We start from the raw sequence: 20,243 nt of genomic DNA, 5'->3' as shown, positions 1-20,243 counted from the left end.
TCACAGCTATTCCCTTCTTCTGAAGAATGAGTGTGATTGGCTAGTCTAAGAACTACCGATGTTATTAAACCCGATTAACGGCGCCGTGTAACAGCGGTCATAGAAAACTTGTGAATGTGAAATCACGAATTTTACGAACACGCGGGTTAAATGTGTAACAGCAACAGAATAAAAAGGCTTCGTCAAAGAAAACAAATTCTGTGATACCATCGAGGATAATAGGTATTATTATATTATTTTATTTTTAATAAAATATATCTGTTTCATTGACTACAATTGTAACCATTAATGGTTATAATTATATCTAAATTTTGTATCATAAAATATGTTCTTACATTTTCATATAAAATATTAAGCAATAATAATGTATCATTTTTTCCTAATAGGTAATTATGGATACGAATATGATAGCAATATCTGAACCAACACATGCTGCTATTCGTTTCTATTCCGATGAAAGGAGAAAAGTTGAGATCATATCTACCAAAGATATAGAAAACTTTAATGGGAAAATTTGTTTCAATGAACCATATTATGTAAAAAGATATGATAATCAGAAGAACAATTTTCATCTATCACCAGCTGAGGTATTATCTGTCGGAAGTAAGTGACAGCCATTAATATAATATGTTTATAATTAAAACACTTCTTCATGTTTTTTTCATAAATATAAGTAAAAGTAATTAATAATAAATCTTATAATGGTATTTATTTAATTCTTTGACTTAAATTTTGAGAATGTTATCAAAAAGCTATGAGTCTGAAATGTATTTAATCTATACGTAGCATATTTTAAAGATTTACTTTCTTATTTGTCATTAGTAATGACTCATTACTTCTAAGAGTTGTTAAATATTTTTTTATATTGATATCTCTTTAAAAAATAAATAAAATTCTAAAATTAGTAATAAGTTTTGTAAATATCAGTAATTTCAGTTTATCTCAACTACTTACATTTATATATTACATATACAAAAATATTAGTTGTCCGCAAACTTTTATAAATTGTAATAAATAATTATAAAATTCATGAAGTAAAAAACATGCATTTTTTATGAAAAATAATTTTTTTTCAAGGTGAAGAACATTTATTAAATAAAAAAGGGAGATATAAATTTTCAAAAAAACGCCATAGTGATGCTCTTCAACAACTGCGATTAAAAATGGAAGAAAAACAGAAAACATCAAAAAAGAATATCAAAGTAAGTGTTTAAGGTAAAATGATCATACAAGTACATTAAATTCTTCATACATGTTTTAAGGCTCCTGGTCCCTCGCCGACCATATTGAAATCGAAACGTCAGAAGCGAGAAATTACACGAAAATTACATTGCAATTTACTGTCAAATAAAAAGATATTTTGATTAAAACACACTGTAGGTCGCTATAGCACACTGTAGTGTGTTAAAACGATTTGTAGTGTGTTTTTATTGAAAGATTTCTTTATTTTACAGTAGTTTGCAATTGTCACCGTAAAATTTCTTGCTTCTGACAACACGTTTCAAAATGGCCGCGGTCGGTACCTAGGAGCCTAATATATATTTGACAACGTAAAAATTAATTTTGCTTAAATTTCAAAAAGTTTTTATTAATTTAAATAATATGTTAGTATTATTGCTTATAGATTATGAAACAGAAACTAAAAAAATTAGGTAAAGCACATAATGGGAAACAGCAACTAGAAAAATTTTTAAGTAATAGAAAATGTTTAAATCCACTATCTGACAATGATGAAGATACAACAGATCATTCTACACACGAAATATCACCACAACCTAGGCCTTCAAATAAAACGCAATCCAAAAAATGTACAAAGTCCTTGCATAATGTTCCACTATCTGACAATAATGAAGATCCAACAGATCATTCTACACATGAAATATCACCACAACCTAGGCCTTTAAATGAAACGCAATCCAAAAAATGTACAAAGTTCTCGCATAATGTTCCACTATCTGACAATGATGAAGATACAACAGATCATTCCAAACACGAAATATCACCACAACCTAGGCCTTCAAATGAAACGCAATCCAAAAAATGTACAAAGTCCTCGCATAATGTTGAGGACCTGTCTTTAGAAGATGAAAATGATCAATCAGTGGTACAGTTATTGTTACTGATATTGTCGTTGCTATTGAAATCTCGGAAAATTGTGACTTATATTTTAATCAATTACTATCTAAAGCTACATTTTCATTTGTTATTATTTATTCTAGATGTTACAGAAAAAACGAAAGAATTTAGAGAGAACAAAGATTAGTCTGCCGGGTAGAAGCAGACATTCCGAAGATGAAAGTGACACAGAAAATAACGAGTCAGGCAATATGTTAGCAAAACAATCGCGAATATTTGAAAATCAAGAAGATGATACAAATCACAATGACAATCAGAGTATAAACCATGATAGAACATCATATAAGAAATTATAAAATTAAATAGATGTCTTTTTAATTCATTTCGAATAAGACTAAACTGAATAATTTGTATTAATAGGAATTACTGAGACTCCACGACATAGACCACGATTCAGAAGAAACAAGGTTTACCGATTAAAATTACAAGGTATATTTATTGTAGGTATATTTATAAATACTTGATAAAAAGTTGTCTCAATAGTTATAATTACAACCTGAATTGTAAATTGTAGTAGATTTGTTCATTACACAATTGATTTAATACTCGTGTAATTTAAAAACAAAAAATAGTAAATAACGTATAAAACTTGAAACTTCTCAAACTTTTATAAAACAGTGAAAACAGTATTTGTCAATTTTTTCATAATTTAGATGCACCATACGATTCTGATGAAGAGGCTGCAAATGAGTATGACAACTCAATGCGTCCTGATACAAGGGACGTAAATCCTGAAGAAAAGCAGTTATACGACATCGAAGGTGACGAGGTACAATTATGAATGAACGCTGCATTCCTAATTATATCAATTATTCTCTATCAAGTATTCTCTACTATTTTATTATTTTATATTTTACTATTTTATTCTCTACTATTTTATGGTTATTAACATATAATAATCACCATGAATGGTACGATTTCATCAATAGTACAATGAACAATTATTTAGAAAATTTACCTAATTTCGAATTCACGGTTTTATTTTAATTTTTAATTTTATTTATCTTATATGAAAGCAATGCTTCTGATTAATAAAAGTTTATTAATTAGTAAGCAATAACTAGTATATAAACTTTTAACATTAACTGATGTTTTTGACAAATCTACAACGAAAATATTTTTTAGATATATATTGGTTGCGGAAAAATGATAAATTTAGCTTTCTGGGAATATATGAAACATTGAGGTCATTGGGTATTTCTAAGAGAGTTGTTGGAAATTTTGTGGACAAGAGAAGCATTGGTAAATCGTTGTTTCAAAACATCAAGGATAACTACCGAACTTGAAAATAGGTCTCCTAGAAAACGTTTTACTCCTCAAAAATATAGTATTTTACGACGTAAGTATTATACATATAATAATCATGATTTAAAAATAAAAATAATTATTGATTTCTTTTTTATTGTTTAGGCCTATTTAAAGATTATCTAAATAAAACTTACGGACATTCAACGAAGAAAGCGAAAATTCTAAGAGACTTAAACAAACAGATTGGTTATAAAATAAGAGATCTTCGTAAATCACTTTACAAAGTCACATAAAAGTTGTTTTTCATTATTATTAAGTACTTTTGTTATGCTGAGTCATAAAAATTTTTTTTTTAATATAATATTTTATATTAATGTTAAATCATTAAAATGTTTTACGTTTGAAAAATTTAATTAAGGTTTTAGTATTTTAATGCTTAACGCTTGGAGAATAGTTTTATCCGTTTTCGAATGTAGAGCGAGTTTGTCGATCTAGATCCTCAATTTATCTCGCAAGTTTAAAAACTTTAGATAAGGTTTACTGATGTAATTTAAATATTATTACTGTGATATAATATATATTATCTTAAAATGTACATACATATTATTTAATAAATAATATTTAATTTTATTGTATGTTTTAATTACATTATTTGAAACTATCAATGAAAAATTAATATCAAGTTAGTATTCTTTAGATAGAAAAATAATGACCGCCATATACTTAGAACAATTACAGTTCATTACATTTCAAAAGTTACGAAGTTACATTTTATTATTGCTAGATTTACTTATAAAATTTCTAAAATATTACTTCTCACTTTATTAGCTATCAGTATGATTTCTACTGTTCAATATCAAATCATTATTTTATATATGCACTATTTCTTATATCCTTTTTTAATAATATTAAAAATATTTTATTTTTAATCAACAATTCACACACACATTATGAAATTATAAAACGTAGAACCTATATGATATATGAGATCGCATTTCAGATCTCATATGAGATTTTGGCACGATACATGATATGAGATCTCATAAGAGAATTATATGTGTTAGTGTATGAGACCTCATATGAGAGCACATATGAGATCTCATGTGTGTTCTCACATGATTTTTTTCAGTAGGGCAGGCGGCGAAATAATTAGAAGCGTATTTATTCAAGATGACAAAGCGCCTACATTTTCTTTGCAAGAACCGTTGTACACGAAGCAGCTACAGTTGGACCTACCCATCAATGTTATACGTACCGGTAACGTTTGGGGATCATACAGGCATTTACCATTACCATCGTTAGAACCAAAACTTGTTCAGAGGGCTTACGTTACGCAGATGGTATGTTAAGATGTTCTATTATAAATTTTATAATAAATAATATTAATTAATGTTTACTTATAATAGGTACAAGGAGATCTGAGTACTCTCTGCTGGGCACAGAGCAGAATGTCTCGCATTAACCGTGAAAACCTCGTTGATGTAATTTATACGTCTGTTAATTTTAAAGATATCATGATAGCTACTGGCAGACTCAACGCTGAAACGTTCGAACGCGGTAACGACTGTTTTATTGGCTTGGAATTTGTTGGTTTCAATACGCATAAGCAGAGGATAATGGGATTATGTTCACACGGGTAAAATATAGAGTATCAATACATATGCGATAGAAAGAACTTTTTGCAATTGACAGTATTAATTTCTATTTTATATGAGTATCATTAATTCGTATTAATAACGTTTCAATTTAAGTAACATTAACTTAAATTTAATATTAAATTAAAAATATGCATGATATACGTCATTTTAAAGTAACGTTTAGATAAATAAATACATTTTCAAAATTTTTATGCATAGAGGAATGACGAACATTCTTGTGGCCGATAAATATCTCAGTTGGATTATACCTGACAAGTGGACAATGGAAGACGCAGCAACAATTCCGTGTGTGTACAGCACGTGTTACTATGCTTTATACATAAGGGGTAAAATGAAAAAGGGAGACAAAATCTTAATTCATTCTGGTACTGGAGGCATTGGTCAAGCTGCAATCCATCTTGCGCTTCACGAAGGTTGCGAAGTGTTTACGACAGTTGGAACTGTCGAGAAACGACAGTTTATAAGAGAAACGTTTCCCTCCATTCCCGAAGATCATATCGGAAACTCTCGAGATACAAGCTTTGAACAAATGATTATGCAGCGTACAAAAGGTCATGGAGTGGATATCGTATTGAATTTCTTAGCCGAAGAGAAATTACAAGCATCTGTTCGCTGTTTAGCAAATGGTGGCCGTTTTCTAGAAATTGGAAAATTTGATATGGTTTCCAATAATTCCTTGGATATATCTATCTTTTCTAAAGATATCAGCTTTTATGGCATTTTATTAGACAAATTATTCTATTCAAACGCAGAACAAAAGTCAAGGTTGTGGAAAACAATAACAGAAGGTATAAAAAACGGTGCTATTAAACCACTATGCAGAAGAGTCTTCGAAAGAAATGAAATAGAAGCTGCCTTTAGATATATGGCCGCTGGAAAACATATTGGCAAGGTACAATTATTTTTTAATATACACAGAAATATGTAATTATAATACAGAATATTTTATCATATCAAATTAGAAACAATTCTTTGTTTCTAATTAATGCTATAAAGGTAGTAACAAATGTATGTTTATTTAAATTATATTTGACCAAGAAACTTTTTGTATTTATATTAATAAATAACGTTAATTATTAATTAATTAATATTAATAATAAAATTAATGATAAAATACGAAACAATATCAATAATAAAATAAAATATAAAATCTTTGTTATTTATAATTTATTATTTTATAGAAAAAACGATTGTTTCTTAATTGCTTATTCGCAGATAATTATCAGAGTTCACAAAGAGGAAGAGCCTTTGGATGCCCCACTACTCGCTCATCCACGATATCATTGTCTGGATCATAAATGCTACGTTATTTTGGGTGGACTTGGCGGATTTGGTTTAGAACTAGCAGATTGGTTGACTCTTCGAGGTGCAAAAAATCTGGTATTAACATCACGAACCGGGATTAGAACAGGTTATCAGCAATCAAGAGTAAAGCTATGGCGATCTTACGGTGTGGATGTACAGATCGTTACAGTCAATGATAATTTGAAACATGAAGATTGTGAATCCCTATTAAAATTTGCTGAAGAAAGAGCACCAGTGGATGCCATATTTAATCTTGCAGTTGTTTTAAAAGATTGTATATTTCAAAATCAATCACCGCAAACGTTCGAGGATTCATTCAAATCGAAAGCATGGATGACGAAAAAAATGGACGAATTGTCGAGGAAGATCTGTCTACAACTTCGACATTTTGTCGTTTTTTCGTCCGTGTCGTGTGGAAGAGGAAACGCAGGCCAGACAAATTATGGGATGGCTAATTCCGTAATGGAGAGAATTTGTGAGAAGAGGATGAAAGAAGGATTACATGGTTTAGCAATACAATGGGGTGCTGTTGGTGATGTCGGACTCGTGGCAGATATGCAAGAAGAAAATAAGGAATTGGTTATTGGAGGTACATTGCAACAACGAATATCTTCCTGTTTGGATACATTAGAAGTATTTCTGTTACAAGATCGACCTGTCGTAAGCAGTATGGTTGTTGCTGAAAAAGCAAAAATTGGCGGATCAATGAATATTTATGAAACAATTGCTCATATGATGGGTAAGCAGTTTTATACAAAGCTAAACAAAGAAATATACTAAATACATATAATGCCATAAAATAAGAGTGAAATCAAAATGTTATTCCAAGTATATATTTATTGGAATAAGTAGGTAATATCTCAAAAAATATATTTTTTGCACTAAATTAAATTTACAGGAATGCTTATAATATTTGGAAAACTATCTCTCACAATTGCAGTAGACTTAATTTTTTAAGTCTCTACGTGTTTCTCTCATTTAAATTATTATTGTATAACTTGGGTTCTAATCAAAATTTTTAGATCGCAATTGATATTTAGAAGAAAAAGGAGTTGTTTTTTCCGAAAATCTAGTCAGCCATAAAGTGGGATATTTGAAAGAAAGAAAGAGAAATAATTGCTTGATAAGGACCCAAACTTGAGGGTCGTAAAGTCGTTTTTTATACACTAGTTGCCAATTGTTGTCGAGAATAATAAACATTTTTTGTTTAGAGCATTACGTTGACTTTTTTAAACAGAAATCGGTAACCCCTTTATTATTAGCAATTTTTCTAATTCTATTATATTCTTTAGTCTTTTCTACCCATATCTATACTATTATTATAAAGCAACAGAGTTTGCAGCCTTTTTTGTTCGCTATGATCTCGGAAATCATTTGATATAATTCTTTAAGATTTAGTTGATTGGAGCTAGCATTATATATACGCGATCAAAGGTCCATACACGAGGTTTACGAAAACAAAGCTTCCTCTATGAGGAAGCAAAATATAATTATTTTATAATTTTATTATAATTTTATTAGTCTTACATTAATAAAAAATTATTTAAGACAATTTTCTTTAGAAAATTGTTCCTTTAAACTTTTTGGGGAAAAAAACGTTAAGTTTTTCAATAAACTGATAACTTATTTAAGCTTCTGCAATTAAAGCATTTTTATTTACAGAATAGTAGTTGATTAAAGAAATGCACTTTTATATGGGTGTTTCTACGTAAATAGCGTTTTTTCAGATTGCAAATATCTCAATTTCAAACATACCTAAAAAAAATTTTTTTTTCCTGTTTTTGAGCGAATATAGAAGCAGAAACATACCCTGAAAGCCAGCGTACTACAACATCAAAAACCTGAAAGTAATGGCTTATTCATCAGTGATCTGGTAAAGTGCGGTAATGAGTCGACTTTGCATGTCTAGTAAAATATTGAATTACCTCAACAATGAGTAATTTTGAGAGGAAATGTCAAAAAAATTCCGTTTTTGGGGCCAAAACGGGGCCAAAACGTTTTGGGGCCCTTGGGGCCAAAAAAATATTTTACCGTATTTGATTTTATTTCGCCGTATTTTACCGTATTTGATTTTATTTCAACGTTTTTTACCGTGTTTGATTTTATTTCAACGTCAAACCCATGAATGGCCAGGTGAATGACATGCCAGTAGACTGACATTTCATGGTTGAATTAATCTCACTTTCTCCTGAATTGACGTAAACCAATTTCCATTAAAAATCAAGTTTAGCCTACCGAATATCATCAGAATTTTACCACTAGAAAGAAAAATTTACTGCGATATAATAAAAAAAGATGTGCCAGGCAAATGACGCGTAATTTTATGACATACCTTTTCCCAAGTGAAATACACGATTACGATTGTATCACGCTCAAAACAACCAACCACCAACAATGTAAACAACACACCTGATGTTTAATTCTTGAAATCTCCACACCAGACTCCCATTGAATCGATGCAACATGGCGGAACCGCGGTAAAATTCAAAATGTGCAATTTTACTCCATATGTCCGGACCAAGTTTGAAGTCGGTTTTTTCGGTTCCAAAGGGAGATTTATGTTTAATAATGATGTTAAAATCTTAGTTCTATATTATGATTGAATGAACATGGGGAATTTTCAATTGAGTTTGCAATTGGAGGGAGTAAGTGTAACTGGAATAGAGAATTTTCGACAATAGACAGGCCAGGTAACTGACATTTTTAGGAGTTTCTGCATGTTTCCATTGGATAAGCCACTCCCCAATTAACAGATTATTGTGCGATACTTCAAATACGATGCAGTAGTGAACTTTCACAACGCTTGCTTACCCTCCTCTCAATCATGAACATATAACAAGCTTGGACAGTAAAAAACGCTATTTACGTAGAAACACCAATATACATATAGTCATTTACTTGTCAAAAAATCATTTTTCAATGACATACATTCAATGACATACAAATCGTCTGTGTTCGCTAGTTTTGCTCCTTAATTCATTACTTGAAGAATAAACTTTTCCTCGCATGTATCTCTTATATTATTTCAAAGGGCATAGGGGGATAAGCATGGTGAAATTGCCCCGGGCGAATATTTAATTGCCACTTCGAGGATATGTAGGTATTGATAAAAGACAATGACCCTCAAAAAATCAGACGTCTAACTCAACGGGTTTTCGAGTAAATCAAAAAATACTTAAAAATAAAAAAAAATTTTTCTCGGGAACGGCTTGATCGATTTTGATAAAATTTTAATATGTTATAGGGACATATAAAGACTTTCTTGAGACAGAGTAACAACCGTATAGGGTTTCATTATCCAGTAAAAAAATTGTTTTTTTCCAAAAATCATTTTTTTAAGCATGATATGATTTGAGCAAAATTATGAAATTATTTTTTTTAGAAGCTTTATACTCTCTTATATAAAATATATTTTTTTCGATTGATTCGAAATGGTGCGCCGTACTGAAAAAAAAATAAAACTATTTTATACTATGAATTTTCCGGTTTTTGATATTTATTGGTCGTTATTTTATAATAACAATCTATATATTATAGATTTGTGCGAAAAAAATCCAAATTATTTTACTAAAATCGGTAAAATAATTTTTAGATCAATTTATTAATTTTTATTATTTAAAAAAACAAACAATGACATGTAATTATTTTTGTTGGTATTGATGGAGACAAATGCAAAGTTTCTGATGATATTTTAATAAACACGTAGATTAATTAATTAATAAATAGTTAATTATAAAAAAAACCGTCATTGTTTGTTTTTTTAAATAATAAAAATTAATAAATTGATCTAAAAATTATTTTACCGATTTTAGTAAAATAATTTGGATTTTTTTCGCACAAATCTATAATATATAGATTTATATTATAAAATAACGACCGATAAATATCAAAAACCGGAAAATTCATAGTATAAAATAGTTATATTTTTTTTTCAGTACGGCGCACCATTTCGAATCAATCAAAAAAAATATATTTTATATAAGAAAGTATAAAGCTTCTAAAAAAAATAATTTCATAATTTTGCTCAAATCATATCATGCTTAAAAAAATGATTTTTGGAAAAAAACAATTTTTTTTACTGGATAATGAAACTTTAACTTGTTACTCTGAAAGTCTCCCAGTTCCGACCCAGTTCCGACGATCGATTTGCACGTCAGAATCGCTACGGACCTCCATCAGGGTTTCCCCTGACTTCGTCCTGACCAGGCATAGTTCACCATCTTTCGGGTCCCAACGTGTACGCTCTGGGTGCGCCTCTTCTCGCGATGAGAACGAGACGCCCCGGGAGTGCGTAGCCGCATCGCGACGCGGCCCATCTTCCCTCGGTCGACAACCAGGGCCGACCTTCACTTTCATTACGCCTTTAGGTATCTCGCTCAAGTCCCAATGACTCGCGTACATGTTAGACTCCTTGGTCCGTGTCTCAAGAAAGTCTTTATATGTCCCTATAACATATTAAAATTTTATCAAAATCGATCAAGCCGTTCCCGAGAAAAAAAATTTTTTTTTATTTTTAGGTATTTTTTTATTTACTCGAAAACCCGTTGAGTTAGACGTCTGATTTTAAAAAATTTGAAATAAAATGCATACCAATTTGGAGCCGTCTGTATAACCGACAAAATTACCATTTTCTATGGAATCGACTATATCTGTCCTTGTATAGACAAAGATATAGACAAGGATAGCACGCTACATTGCACGCACACATACGCACGATACACATCGACATCATACTTTTATATTACGCTTCCAAATCTTGATTTGGGGGGTTTATCGATGTTTTTATTGTTGTGCAATTCAGGGGAACTTGTTTTCGCGTTCGTACCAATGGTATATCTCTTATATGAAATACATCTTGTGACGAGCTGACAGCTCGCCGCAACTCGAGACGCCATATTGGGATAAAAGTAGGATAAGGAAATCTGTACTTTCGTAATTTTTTCTCGTTTTCCATATAAAATCGGAGTTCCCCGAATCATTAATGTATGTACTGCAATTCTGGAGAAAGATTTTTAATTCTGTCAAATTAATACGACGCTACGTGCCGACAAAAAATGCCGGTAAAACAGACGGCTCCAGCATCACCCTAAAGATATAAAAAAATGTAACAATTTGATTCTTGATTAAAATTTTTGTATATTTAATTTTAAAAGATTAAATAAATTAATATATAATTGATTTTATTATACAATTCTTATTTTATTTCAAACAAAATAGGATTGAAAAACATAAACGCAATACCATCAAATATGCCATTGGCCGAAATGGGTATGGATTCAATGATGGCAGTAGAAATTAAGCAAATGTTGGAAAGAGAGTTCGATATTTCCTTGACAGCGCAAGACATTAGAACTCTAAATTTTGCTAAACTTAGACAAATGACAATTACAACCGAACAAGGAAAGATACAAGATACAAATGAAATTGAGCCAAGTAATTTGGAAAGCATTGACATGCTGATTCGAAAAATGAAGGATGCAGACATTGTTCCAGATATTCTTGTAGAATTTATTACCAAGAAAGAGGTTGATCGAGGCAATATATTTCTCTTACCAGGAATCGAAGGATGTTTAAGCGTATATAAAACTATGGCATCAGGAATTATATCTTCGGCAACGTGTTTGCAACATGGTGTACTTAATATTCCTGATGAAAGTCATTCAGTGATGAAATCAGCCGCTTATTTGCTGCCTGTAAGGAGATTAAATTTAATTAAAATATTTATTTTGATTATTTTTAAATAGTTTATAGGTATATATATAAGTAATATTTAACAATTAAAGGTACAAATCTTTTGTATTATTCCACAGCTTACACATACATTTATATTTATTTTCTTAGTACATATTAAAAAAAATGAAAGATCAAAGGAAATTTCTAATAGTGGGTTATTCATACGGATCCTTAATTGCCATTGAATTAGCCAGATTATTAGAAGCTAAAGATTTCTCAGGACGGTTAGTACTAATAGACGGAGCTCCTGACCAAATGAAAATTTTGGTTAATCAATATTTTCACTGTGCTTCACTAGAAGAGTTACGAAATACAGTTTTACTTGGTTTATTGGGAATGTACGCTACAATTAACAAAGAAGCGGTTAGTAAATTATAAAAAATACGTTTTGATTTTTTATTGTAAAAATTATTTATCTAATTTTAATCTTATATAAATTTAAATAAAATGAGGTCGTTCGTTTGTTGTTGTTTAAACGTATAACATATTACGAGTGACAGTTTTACAATATGACTCTCGATATAGAACACCATAAGTCTTCGCATCATAATTCTTATTTTGCTCTTCGACTTTTATACTCGGAGAAATAGGATGTTCGTTCGATTTTAATTGCGATAAAAACTAATGTGATTAATGCGTGCATTTTTCACTTTTATCTTTTTGTTTACCGGTCTTTATATGCTATCTTAACTTTTTACACTGAAAATGATTTGATGACAGACTAAAACGTATATTAAAGTATTATTGTAATTAAAAATTACAATACGATCACCTTGTTGTGCTGGCTTTTTTTATGACGCTTTTTTATGTGGAGATTTAGGAATTTTAATAAAATAAAGAAGGATAACAACAGATTTTACCATTGTTCGAGAATTTAATATATCTTTTGTATTATTGATAAAATGCAGATGTTATTTTAGCATACTTATTATTACTGTATTAATCATACAAAATGCAAAATTTTCTTATTTGCAGCTTGCGTTAGAGCTAAATAAATGTAACACGGTGGACGAAAAATTAAAAGTATTTCATGCTTACTTCCCGAAGGATTTAAATGTATTGACCATCGAAAATCAAAAGCTTATATATTTCACAGTTTACAATCATATTGCCGCTGTACAGGATTACGGTATTTCATCATTACCTCGCCTTAAATCATCTATAACATTGCTAAAACCCACATTTCCGATTGCCTTTTTTACTGAAGAGGATTATGGTTTACATAAGGTAAATAAATCTATAATTTGGATAGATATTTTTAAAATAAAACTATGATTTTAAAAATAACAAGAAACTTTATAACAAGAAACTTATTTTTAGGTTACCGAAGGTAAAGTGCAAATTCATTATGTGGAAGGTGATCATATCACAATGATGGACGACAAAATCATATCAGTTATTAACGAAGAATGGATAGAAGATGATAAGATAGAAGATAATATAATACAATAAATATATATATATATATATACTTTATCGGGACGCGGTAACATTAAAACAAAATATTTTAAAGATATTATATATCAGGAAATAAGATGTCTTTCTGATAATACGTTATCCTACAATACGTCTTTAAAATTTAAAATAAGCATGTATAAAGAAATATGTACCCGAGAAAAAATGATTAGATATAATCACATATGATTATATAAAATCGACATTAGATATAATTAGATATAAAAAATGGCCCGATATAATTGTATATAATTGTATATAATTATATATAACCACATATAATTATATAACCATATATGGTTATATATAATTGTATGTGGTTATATGTAATTATATACAATTATATCGGGCCATTTTTTATATCTAATTATATCTAATGTCGATTTTATATATAATTAGATGTGATTATATCTAACATAATAAATATTTTATATATATTAAAAAAGAATTTTGTTAACTTCGATTAAGGAATAAAGCATTGATAAATTTAGTGTATATTTTTTCAAAAGCTAGAATCAAAAGTGAAATGATTTACATATAACTTGGCGCTGCTTGGCGTGAGATACTGCCGTGTCTCTTGATATCATTCTTATACCATTGTTTGTCAAATTTTAAATACGAGAAATAAATCCTATCGGATGCCATCTATCGGATAATCCGAATTTAAGTTTATATATGGTTATATATAATCATATATAATCTACATGGATAAATGCTTAATTCTTATATATATACTTTATATATAAATTATATGAACTTATATATAATCACAGAACAAGAAGTTTGAGTCGCCAGTAGATAATTAAAAATTACTAAAGATGTTGTAATCGACCCAACTGGCCAAATTTATTAATCGAAAAACGCTACGTTTCGACCGAGAATCCGGTCCTTTTCAAGCGTGTATACAAAACTCACAAATGTCGATTAGTCAAGCATAATGCCCTAACTACACCGAATCTAAAAGCTAAACGACACAAAATTAATTTGCAATTAAGTGAAAATTATATCAATATTATACGAAACAGAAACTTACATATTTGTGCGTCGGAATCTAAGTAATAACAAATTTGTTAAACGGTATATTTCGTGAAATGTTTGTAACATGACATAGCAGTGCGGTGGTACAATTTAGACTGATGAACCTGACAATTATAAACAGACTGGTGCCGTAAACAATAAAAGGCAAGAACATAGAGAGGGAAGCAGCGGAGAGGAGAGACCAGCTATATTTCTTTTATGATATGTTCGTAGAGAACGTTAAGATTCTCCGTGTCCTTTTGCAAATTGATGGTGTCGTCAAATTTTTTAATAAAAAACATCTCCGCTATTTCTCTCTTTCTGGTCTGTCCTTCCTTATGTAATATTTCAGGTTTTCCCCAGTCAAAATCATGCCCATAGGATATTCGGTGTTCACTCACTACAGAAAGATTGCTAGCGTGTTTTCTAATATCGCTCTGGTGTTCCCTGAGACGCGTACACAGATGCCTTTTAGTCTGCCCTATATATGTGGCCCTACAATCCCTGCAGTTAATTTTGTACACTATGTCAGTTTGTTTTAGGTCGTTAATTCTGTCTTTGCCCCGTCTTATTAAGCAATCAAGTTTTTTAGGAACCGTGTATAAGGTAGTGATGTGGAGTTCATTTAAAGTACGGCAAATGCTATCACTCAACGTTTTTATATAGGGTAAAGGTATGCAGTTTTTAAAATCAAAAGTTGTGTTATTGTCAGTGGGAGTATTAAGTGTGTTGTTACGTGTTTTGAGAGTGTTTAGACGTTTGGCAATGTGTTTATTAACGATTGGTTTAGGAAAACTGTTGTTGTTCAAAATTTCTTTAATTATCTTAATATTGCCATCGTGGAATTTTTCATTAGAAAGTAAAACCGCGCGATCAACCAAGCTAGTAATAGTGTTCAATTTGTATTTTAAAGGATGGTTAGAATGAAAATTTATGTAACGTCCAGAGAACGTCGGTTTTCGATACCAATTGGTTATTAATAAGTTGCCATTCCTAATTACAGGATCCTCGGATCCTCGGATCCTCGGTCGAAACGTAGCGTTTTTCGATTAATAAATTTGGCCAGTTGGGTCGATTACAACATCTTTAGTAATTTTTATATATAATCATGTCAAAATGTATGTGAAACTTTTTATATAATATATATATTCGATAGGATTCGTTTCTCGTATTTAAAATTTGACGGACAGTGGTATAAAAACGGTATCAAGAGACACGGCACTGTCTCATGTCAAGCAGTGCCAAGTTGTAATATATGGAATAAATTATTTTACTTTTGATTCTATAGCCTTTGAAAAAATATACATCTTAATTTATCAATGCTTTATTATCGAAGTTAACAGTTCTTTTCCAATATATATTGACTATATATGGTCATATATGATTATATATGATTATATATAATTATATATAATCATATAGAGACAAAATTCATATATAATTGCATTATATATAATCATATATATTTATATATAATTATATATAATTTTTTTTTCCCGGGCAAGTTCCATACGCACACATGACCTGCAATATTATTTTATAATACTGAATTATATAATATTATGTAACGAATTTTTGAATTTAATATCTATAATATATATAAAAACGATTCAAATAAATTTTTAAATTTAGGATTAAATATCTGCAGCATATATGATGACTTGCGAATCTATATCTATACAGATATAGTGCTATATCTGGTTGTACATAGGACAAGATTAGTCACATTAATATATCTGGCTATATATGACTTCATATATAGTTGTATATAATGCTATATCTAGTTATATGTAGGGTGCACTACTCATATATCATTATATATCATTATATCTGGCTTCACATACATTTATATACGATTAGATATGGTGCTATATCTGGTTGTATATAGCGCCAAATTAGTCACATTAATATATCTGGCTATATATGACTGCATATATAGTTGTATATAATGCTATATCTAGTTATATGTAGGGTGCACTACTCATATATCATTTTATCTGGCTTCACATACATTTATATACGATTAGATATGGTGCTATATCTGGTTGTACATAGGACAAGATTAGTCATATTAATATATCCGGCTATATATGACTGCATATATAGTTGTATATAATACTATATCTAGTTATATGTCGGGTGCAGTACTCACATATCAACATATCTGGCTTCACATAAATTTATATACGATTAGATATGGTGCTATATCTGGTTGTATATAACGCCAGATTAGTCATATTAATATATCTGGCAATATATGACTGCATATATAGTTGTATATAATACTATATCTAATTATATGTAGAGTGCACTACTCACATATCATTATATCTGGCTTCACATAAAATTATATACATTTATATACAAGTAGATATGGTGCTATATCTGGTTGTATATGGGACCACTGATTGCACATGTGGCCATGTATAATTAGATATGACCCCATATAAAAACATATATAATTATATATAATTATATATATACCAGATATAATTATATATGATTATATCTAATCATTTTTTCCCGGGTACGCTTAAATTTTTGTGTTTAACAATATATTTCGAGAAGTGAAGAATCCAATTAATTTCAGACAATTATGTTTCTTTTATGTCTTAAGAAGGACTATATCATAATTGTCTGGAATCGATTTAATTCTTCTCAAAATATATTGTTAAACACAAAAATTTAAGAGTACATATCTTTTTATATATGGTCATTTTAAGGTTTAAGACGTATGAAACAACCTCTCGAGGATAACTCTTATATTTGATAGTATTCTAAGCAATTATCATATGGAAACGGTAAGATATATAATGTAAAATGTTTTAGAAAAAACTTTTATGATCTATTTATGTACGTTATAATTGTGTATTTAAATTTTCCAAAAATCTAATAAAAGTCTTCAAAATACTTCCACTATCATTATTATTTTCCTGAAAGAACTATGCCCAGTTTAGGCCCCGAGTGAACAGTCATGAGTCATATATTAATCGATTAATCGATAGGGGGGGTACTCACAAAGTACGAAACAAAAAGTTTTAAAATTGCCTAATTGAAGTCTGGTGAGCGTACGGACCTAACCTAAATTATAAATTATTCAAAAATAAAAATTTATTATTATTATTTTAAAGTACTCTTCAAATTATTCAACTTTTGTTTAAAAAATGTTTTTCTATCTTTTATAGTTTCGGAAATATTCAGCCCGAAAGAGAAAAATCAATTTTTTTCAAAGGGATGTTTCAGCCCCTAAATATGCGTATGGACACGTATAAAAAAATACATGTCCCTTATTTTTGTCTAGAAAACAACATTTTAAAAGCTCATCTAAATCGAAGAGGGACACTTCCGTACCTTTCCTTGTTAGCCGGGTTAATAAACTGTATCAAATACATTCTAGGCATATTATTTCAATGTCTTTGGTATAATCCGTTATCGCCGTCACCGCGGAAAGGCCTGGATGCAGAGAAATCGGATCAAATCAGTGGTACATGGTCATAATATAGCGAACTTTGGACAGCTTTAGCATTCAGAGGACTCGTTACAAAGTTGTGCCCATAGGCTAGTCATATTAGACATCGAATCGTCCAATTAATCTTCCCAGGTTGCAACCACCATGAATCGCTTTGATTTGAGGTGCTATAAGTGGGATTTATTTTGCTTCGCAAAATTAACGCGGAATAAAAAGTTATTAACAATATTATGAATAAAAAACACGATTTTTTTCTTTTTTTCTCAAATATCTCGAAAACTAAGCAAGATAGGGTAACTAACTATACGTACCTTTTTTGTAGAGCGTAAAATTATCTACAATAATGATCTGAACAACATTGATCGTCAAGTCAGTCGTTTAGCTTGCACGCGCCGTCAAAGTCCGAGACTCGGATCCCAAAAATCCTCGATTTCGTCGTTTTTTTTATGTTGCGCCGCGGCGCCTCTGCCCGTCGTCGGGATCTCACCGCTTACGACGGCACGGCGTCTAACGGTCGAACATGAGTTTCGCGAGTTTGATGTCGAGACTCGGAATCGTCTGTAGACGACTTAGGTCCCCTTCTGCCCTTCAATATAATTTCAACCTGATCCTTATCGACCGCCGTCTTACACTTCTCGTAGCATCGGTTCACATAATTCTTCAAACTGTCGGGCCAGTCTCCGACTGGGCTGTGGGCAATGGTGGGGATAGTACCGGTACTGGAAGCCGCGTTGCTGACAGCCGTGGTGACCGGCACGACAGGATTAGGAGACTCCTCGCTTGGCGGCGGAGAGGCCGCCACTTCGGATTGCGCTGGAGGTAGCGGTGGTAGTTTCGCGGACTTTGCGTTAGGTCCATTAGGCATGAAGGGCCCGGTAGTCGGAGCATTTCCCTGAAAGCTTTTTCCAAGTCCACTGCGACGCAAGATCAGTGCGCAGCGTTTCTCTTTGTAAGTGGCGAAACTGGAGCAGTAAAGCTCGTATTCCTTTTATCAGTGGGTAATAGAGTTAGCTCTAGGAACCACAGCGCGCGGGAATTTCCGCCAGAAGCGCAAGTTCATATATTTCATGTCCCTATCTACTATCTAGCGAAACCACTGCCAAGGGAACGGGCTTGGAAAAATTAGCGGGGAAAGAAGACCCTGTTGAGCTTGACTCTAGTTTGGCACAAAATTTGTAGCCAAGGGTTCACTCTTTACAATGGTATACTATATTTCACTAAAATGATTTATTTTGTTGTTAAAAATCGGCACCGAAAAAATAAGGCCGACTTTGCCCCGGTCTTCCCTACACGCATCTACTTCTACAATTTTTTAGATACCGGGTTGAAATTTTGCACACAAATAGAGTATCATAAAAAGTATGTTCTCCTCTAATTTTCTTAAAATCCGTCGACTGGTACGAATTTTAAGGGGATTTTCATTTTTTAGAAAAGTGTGTTTTCTCAATATACCCTGTAGCTTTCTCAATATTTGAGATATCAATCTATTTCTAATTCTATTATATTCTTCAGTTTTTTCTACCCCTATTTCATATATAATTCTTTAAGATTTGGTTGATTAGATCCATTTTTATACGCGATCAAAAGTCCATAATTATTTTAGAAATATGTGTGGCAAATTTTGAAATATCGGGCTATTTATAGTTTTATTATATTCTTGGCTTAATTGTCTAGATCGGATCATGATCTAAGATCGGTATGATTTAAACAATTAAGCAAAGATGGGGGCATGATCCGGACAATTAAGCCAAGTTCGAGGGACGATCCAGACAATTAAGCCAAGATCAGGGCATAATCCAGACAATTAAGCCAAGATTTGGGCATGATCCAGACAATTAAGCCAAGATCGGGGCATGATTTGAGCCAAGATCGGGGGACGATCCAGACAATTAAGCCAAGATCGGGGCATAATCTAGACAATTAAGCCATGATCCATACTTATAATACCAAAATTATAGCAGCCACTAATTTTGGTATTAGACAAATAATTTCGGACACAATTACATCACAGCATCTCAAAGATATGTTAAATTTATTATTCGCAATTTATTCAATTCTAAATCTGTTATATTCTTCAGTCTCATATTCTCAAGTCCATATATGGACCATGTAGCCTGAACTACTCAAGTCAACATCGATTTAACATTGTATCGATTGTAAAACTCCATTTGTACTACTAATTTATTATTTCATAATTTTAGTAAGAAAATCACTTTTTATAT

General features: G+C 30.9%; 2 protein-coding genes across 4 annotated transcripts; both read left to right on the top strand.

Moving 5' to 3' along the window:
• Positions 1 to 103: 103 nt before the first annotated feature.
• On the top strand, positions 104 to 4,014 carry LOC139780599 (uncharacterized). Of its 3 annotated transcripts, none has more exons than XM_071719316.1 (9): positions 104 to 222; positions 387 to 603; positions 1,078 to 1,202; positions 1,625 to 2,104; positions 2,220 to 2,394; positions 2,497 to 2,565; positions 2,790 to 2,905; positions 3,262 to 3,428; positions 3,547 to 4,014. In XM_071719316.1, exons 2-8 carry the CDS (start codon positions 393 to 395, stop codon positions 3,319 to 3,321), a joined length of 1,236 nt encoding a protein of 411 aa, XP_071575417.1. In that variant the 5' UTR covers positions 104 to 222; positions 387 to 392; the 3' UTR covers positions 3,322 to 3,428; positions 3,547 to 4,014. The 3 variants fall into 3 exon arrangements, with proteins under 3 accessions (XP_071575417.1, XP_071575416.1, XP_071575418.1); XM_071719315.1 differs by having other exon boundaries at positions 3,262 to 3,475; XM_071719317.1 differs by lacking the exon at positions 3,547 to 4,014 and having other exon boundaries at positions 2,497 to 2,576; positions 3,262 to 3,281.
• A 485-nt stretch (positions 4,015 to 4,499) lies between these two features.
• On the top strand, positions 4,500 to 13,547 carry LOC139780603 (fatty acid synthase-like). Its single transcript, XM_071719320.1, has 8 exons — positions 4,500 to 4,724; positions 4,791 to 5,020; positions 5,241 to 5,934; positions 6,258 to 7,086; positions 11,565 to 12,040; positions 12,189 to 12,443; positions 13,056 to 13,307; positions 13,401 to 13,547. The coding sequence occupies exons 1-8, from the start codon at positions 4,500 to 4,502 to the stop codon at positions 13,530 to 13,532; spliced, it is 3,093 nt and encodes a 1,030-aa protein (XP_071575421.1). The 3' UTR covers positions 13,533 to 13,547.
• Positions 13,548 to 20,243: the final 6,696 nt, after the last annotated feature.

The sequence above is a fragment of the Temnothorax nylanderi genome, unplaced genomic scaffold (assembly GCF_030848795.1).
Source record: "Temnothorax nylanderi isolate EJ_2023f unplaced genomic scaffold, tnyl_v1.0 TNYL_tig0286_pilon, whole genome shotgun sequence".
NCBI lineage: Eukaryota > Metazoa > Arthropoda > Insecta > Hymenoptera > Formicidae > Temnothorax > Temnothorax nylanderi.
The sequence above is the reverse complement of the archived record's forward strand: the minus strand, read 5'-3'. Positions and strand labels throughout refer to the sequence as shown.